The sequence below is a fragment of the Gadus chalcogrammus genome, chromosome 8 (assembly GCF_026213295.1).
Source record: "Gadus chalcogrammus isolate NIFS_2021 chromosome 8, NIFS_Gcha_1.0, whole genome shotgun sequence".
Lineage (NCBI taxonomy): Eukaryota > Metazoa > Chordata > Actinopteri > Gadiformes > Gadidae > Gadus > Gadus chalcogrammus.
In genome coordinates, this window is record NC_079419.1 from 680,778 (window position 1) to 686,777 (window position 6,000).

The window sequence follows — 6,000 nt, forward strand, 5'->3', positions numbered from 1 at the left end:
CCATCTAGGGACTATTAGTATTGTGTTGGTTAATAATAGTATAGTAGTGTTTATACTCATAGAAACATATGGCAGGGTTGAGTTACCATTGGTCCCGGTAATCCGGTCGATCCCCGCTTTCCCATTGGACAGTTACAGCTCTGGCTGGCTGCAGGCTCCCGGTTGAGTGGACACTGAGGACCAATGGGTAGGTTGGGAGAAGCTCACGTTTTAGTTAAAAAAAGTAGGGCAGAATTTCAGAAGCACAGACTTTGTTATAACCGAAAGACATGATTATACTAACACAATAACAATAAGTTAAAAGCAATGTTTAAAAATCAGTACAATCTTACCCTGTCATCCTCCTGAAAAAAAACAAAAAAACAATGAGGATCATTTGTTTGCATTATGCTTTACATGTAGAATGAAAAATGCCCTAAAGAACAGAGCCTTCTGACGAATGAATGACTTGATCATACAACCAACAGCCAGCACCAACAATTCAGCTGGAAGCGATCATGTAAAGAAATTTACTGTTTAAGATATGGGTAAACACACAAACTACATCCTTCAGATTTATAAAACCACATAACCACATGCACACAAGCACGCACGCACACACACACACACACACACACACACACACACACACACACACACACACACACACACACACACACACACACACACACACACACACACACACACACACACACACACTTACCACAGAGAAGATTTCACACGCTGTCTCCATGTCATTTTGTTCCGGGTCACAGTACAGCCTCATCTTCTGCAGCTCCAACTGTGTGTGAACAAACACTTAGCTAGCATTGTACATCAAAGCAGATTAAAATACTTTTATGCGACAAAGTTTCAGTTAAGTCATGAAAATCAGTGCCAAAGGACTTTCAGAACGAGCGTCACAAACTTTTGAGGAATGTGATGTACTCGCATGATTCTTTTTGGGTCTTCGTGGTTGAATGCACTTGTTGCAGTTGACTAATTGACGTGGTCTGGTGGTCTGACTCCTATGTCGATGTTCTCTACAGTATAGGGTCTGACTCATACGGTCTCCTTAGTCTATGGTGTCTACAGATAATCGTCTGACTCTTATGGTCTCTATAGTCGTTGTTCTGAATGAGCTTCTTTTACATCCAAATAATTTGAGGCCTGCTCTCTCGTTCTTCTGCGTCTTCCCTTTTATCTTCTTCGTTGCACCTAAATACAACCATCCCTGTCTACAAGATCCAAACTGTTAATTCCTAACAATCAGCGCTGCACTCTGGAATGAGCTGCAAAAAGCCTGGGATCATTTTCACAGACACATCCTCCTTGAACAATAATGTCTGTATTGTATTGAAAATCCCTCTGTCCAGTGTACCTTATTAATATTGGCTATTTTTGTAAGAAGGAATCTGTTCTCCATTGACATGCCAGGTTGAAGATTGGTTAGATAAATGAATACAATCTAAACTAAAGTATAGAAACGCACTAAGGATATTCAAAAGGCTACATTACTTTTTGCTTCCAAAGGCTTCTTTGTTATCCTATATCCCCGTCTTATTACAAAGTAGCAAATTGTAAACAAACATTTAAGCACAACCGTGGGGACAGCACCCTCTCTGGTGAAAGATACGCTATTGCAACTACTATTACCAATTTAAACAAATGTAATTGAATTTGTGGCTCGAGTACATTGGATGGAACTTTGCGGCCATGGTGAAAACTAGGTCAGCTTAATTGCGTCTGCAGTAGTAGCGAAAGCTAAAAAGAGGTAGGTACACGATGCAAAGCTGACACATTCTCAACATGATGACGAAAAAACACACACCCCTCACTAGATAGAACAAGTCTGGGAAATACAGATTGAGCTGTGAATGTGGGTCGCTCACCACGACACGAAACAGCTGTGAGCAGCTTGGTCTTGACTGGCAGTGCGAGTACGCGCCCATGTTTCTCCGACATTACGGTGGCACGCCAGGTTGTAATTACAGCTTGGGACACACAGTGGCCCAGTGTGCCGCTGCTGCTGCTACTGCAGCGGGGCTCGGTGTTTTAAACGAGGCTGTATTTCCGTGCCCACGTGCCGCCTACCTTTTAAGTACTACTACTGTCTTTCAAACATGGGATGCATTGTAGTTATTTTAAAAAACCCGCAGGCCTGTAGTTCATAATTGGAGTTAAGAGGCATGCAGCTCCAAATAAGTGTGCGGGTGAATATATATATGGCACTACAATATATATATATATATATATAGGACCAAAAAAACACTTATCTACAAATAAAGGATAAACAAACACACAAAATGCGCAAATAAATAAATGAATAAATTGATACAAAAATAATATGTAAATTATTCATATATAACATCATTTGTGTATATTTATATATTCATTTATCTGTATGTTTAATCATGCATTTATGTATTTAATTATTTCATCTATTTATAAATGTCTGTCCTTATTTATTTGAGAAAAATTCAATGAGAAAAAACCGCACAAAGCTCACCGGCACAGTGGCCTCCATCTTGACCTTCTTGGCGACCTGAATCTTCCCGTCGATGTAGATGGGAGTGACGGCGCCCAAGAGCTGTTCTTCGACCTTCACCCCGTCCAGGTAGGAGATGACGCGTCCGGACCGAACCAACACCTTCAGCTGATGCCAATCAGTGTCAAACAACCTCTGGGGGAAAACCACCACAGCATTGTGGTGAGAATAGTTGGGATATATTGTTTCTAGATGTCTTTTTCTTGTCACCTTTTTTCAAGGAAGACATCCTGAAATGTGTATTGAAAGGATGCTGGACAACTCATGAATAGATTTCAAAGTAGATATGATATATCTCCCAGAGATCCATCTGGGAGAGGGGAACCTGATGTGTAATCATGCAGGCAGCTTCCTCATTCTGGGGCTACAGGGCTGCTGTACAGATGTCCCCTTCATTTGTGATCAATAAGCGGTCAGTTATGTTGCATCAATGAATCAATGATCCTGCTGAATCAACCATATCAACCAATACGAAGTTATGCATGCAATAGCCTCGGTAAAACAGAGAGGGATTCATCTTATGCAAACCGATGCTCCAGTGGGGTTGGGGTTTGGTTCTAATTAGATGAAACAGGATGGGGTATCTGGAAGTGGCCGCAGAAGGTACGATTTAAGAAGAAAACATATGTTACACTTTTCTACAAGACCTTTGTTAACGTGGACACACTGACACACTGACTTGTGAGAGAGTTTCCTTGACCAGCGTAGCAGCAGTGCAGAGATCAACCATTATCGAGTGTCACAGTGAGGCCCACCAATCAGAGAGCAGGAGCACTGCCCCTGGCTGTCAATCCACTTTGTGCACGCGGTTCAAGGCTAGCATAGTGTTAGCATCAGAGCTACCTGTATGCCTTTGTTGTTGAAGACGATGCTCTGCTCCTTCCTGCTGAGGCTGGTGGTGGTGAAGACCACAGACCTGGAGACGCCGTTCAGCGTCAGGGCCGTCTGGACCCGCCCGTCCCCGGACACGACGCGCAGCAGGTCCAGCTTCACCTTGTGGGACGGGCTCCTCAGACGCAGCGTGGCAACGAACACGAAGGCCCGGGGGAGGCCCTCGGGGAGCACGGACCTGGACACACACGCACACACACACGCACACACACACACACACACGCACACACACACACATGTACGCGCACACACACACACACACACACACACACACACGCACACGCACACGCACACGCACACGCACACGCACACGCACACACACACACACACACATGTACGCACACACACACACACACGCACGTACACGCGTACAGACACGCACACATGCACGCACACGCACATGAACGTTATGACACATCCTCCACCACATTATCGATACGGTGCCACGGTGTGTAACGTCGGGCCACGCCTAGTTACTAGGCAGCAGACTTTCAGAATGTAAACAGTGTTCTGATGTGAACCAGTAGAGCCCGGCTGACTGGCTGGCGTCAGTGGGAGGGTTACTGGGAAGGTCGATTGTCAGATTCTTTCATTCAACGGTCAATAACTTATATTTGTAGAATGCATCAGTTCTAAGATGTATATTATTGAGATCACTATCAATCAGCATTGGCAATAGATATGTCCAGGGCATTTTAAGCCATGAGCTAGATTGCACAATGCTATTTTAAAGCATCTTTTGACACTTAGAATCTGGTGTTTACAGGTTAATTGTGACTTATTTCCTATCTTAGCCCCACCTTGTCATATCAGTGAAGTCCAGTTTGGTGTTGAGCAGATAGGCAGGTTGAAACATGATGGATCCCTGCACCTGTAGGGGTCAGGGTTAGGGTCAGGACCTCATGATGACCTTTACCTGGTGGGATACAGTTAACAGAGAGTCCTACTCCACCTTCTTGGCCTTCAGGTCAATCTTCATCCTAGAGAGAAGATCGAAGCCTCTGAACGGGGCCGAGGAATCGGTCGTCTCTACGGGGCACACCGATTCTGAAGTGGGGGGAGAAGGCCTTGGTTAGTGGGGGGCAGCTGAAGGGAAGGTGAAGTCAAAGCATCCTTCATTAAAAGCTGCTGTAGGGTGTTCCCTTAGGAGTTGTTGCTGGAGTCTAATGTTTTAGAAATGCCATATTTATCTATCAGCTTTAGGTGAGTGAAATTCTCGGTGAGAATGTCTGTTCAGGTTGACTGCAGCTAACTATGGATGAGACCGCTTCCATTTCATAGCTTCTGGCTAATTTCTGGCCAATCAGAGCATCTCTATCCTGATTGGTCGGTATGGAACCATTTACTGTTGCATGCGCTTGTCGAAGCTTTACTCAAAATGACGTCTGTATAAGTAAGTAAGTCTATACTTTATTCATCCCCTTGGGGAAATTCAGGAATACCTCAGGATATCTGACCCTAACTTACTCACCTTCACACAGTTTTTGTTCCAGTTTATCTCTGATGTTGGCGATGGCTGCATAGTTCTCCGCATACAGGACGTAGGTAGATGCCGGCTTATTAGCGATGGACTCCAGCTCAGAGCTGTCAATCTCACTACCGACTCCCACAGCAAACAGAATAATGTTCTGAGCCTGGAGAGGAGGATGACGTACAGAGATGGAGACGAGAGGACCGGTCTGTTGATGGGTACCCCAGGGGTTCACAGCCTGCTAACCCACGCTAGGGACTCGCCATGATTACAATTTAGATTTCTTAAAGGTCAAATCCAACAAAAATAACTGATGACGGAAACCACTGGGGAATACCAAAGTGTAGTCGCAGGTTACTCTTGCAGACCATTACAAACACCACGGACGCTTCTCCTAATAGAGACGGCTGCTGACGTAGCCACATCTGTTGGAAGACCCCTGACCTTAGCCTCCAGAGCGGCGTCCACGACGTCGTCCTGACTCCGCCCATCTGTCAACACCACAGCGATGCGGTTCCTGGCTGTCCGCGTTCGATTGGACGAGGCAAACACATGCTGGGTCGCGAACTTTATGGCCCGCCCAGTCTAGAGACAAATCAGTCCATTCGTTATCCTCATGCTAATGTTACAGTAAAGGTTGATCTAGCGCTAAATCTCGAGATGATGCGTACGATTTAAAGAGCATCTCTACGACACCTTTGTACTTCCTCCCAGGTAGCCAATGTCCTCGATCGCAGCCACCAGCTCCTGATTGGACAGGTGCTTGCCCAATGGGATTTCAAGGCGGGGCGTGTCACTGTACTGCACCAGTCCCACCTGAGCACACAATAGGAAGAACACACGGTGAATACGAGACCACACCCGACTGGAGTGGAAGGAACAGGGGACGGTGGTCGTGGCGATGGTGTGGTCGAACCTGTGTGTGGTGGGAGCTGATGTCGAAGCTGTTGGTGATGTTGACGAGCCACCGCTTGGCGAGCTGGAAGTCTCCCAGTCCCAGACTGGAGGAGCCGTCGACGATGTACACCAGGTCGTTGGCGGTCGTACTGCAGCCTGAGACGGAGCAGGGAGTGTGTGTGTGCGTGTGTGCGTGTGTGTGTGTGTGTGTGTG

The 6,000-nt window shown here is 45.9% G+C and overlaps 1 protein-coding gene across 1 annotated transcript in view; it reads right to left on the minus strand.

Moving 5' to 3' along the window:
* The window catches only part of si:ch211-106n13.3 (vWFA and Collagen domain-containing protein), a 30,937-nt gene that overhangs the window by 23,473 nt on the left and 1,464 nt on the right, over window positions 1-6,000 (minus strand). The window contains exons 2-12 of the mRNA XM_056596125.1: window positions 5,806-5,942; window positions 5,586-5,705; window positions 5,334-5,474; window positions 4,890-5,052; window positions 4,371-4,465; window positions 4,219-4,289; window positions 3,371-3,596; window positions 2,489-2,662; window positions 704-781; window positions 333-344; window positions 87-173 (exon numbers count right to left, since the gene is read on the minus strand). Of these exons, the coding sequence (XP_056452100.1) occupies window positions 87-173; window positions 333-344; window positions 704-781; window positions 2,489-2,662; window positions 3,371-3,596; window positions 4,219-4,289; window positions 4,371-4,465; window positions 4,890-5,052; window positions 5,334-5,474; window positions 5,586-5,705; window positions 5,806-5,942 (1,304 nt within the window). The remainder of the gene's footprint in view (window positions 1-86; window positions 174-332; window positions 345-703; window positions 782-2,488; window positions 2,663-3,370; window positions 3,597-4,218; window positions 4,290-4,370; window positions 4,466-4,889; window positions 5,053-5,333; window positions 5,475-5,585; window positions 5,706-5,805; window positions 5,943-6,000) is intronic.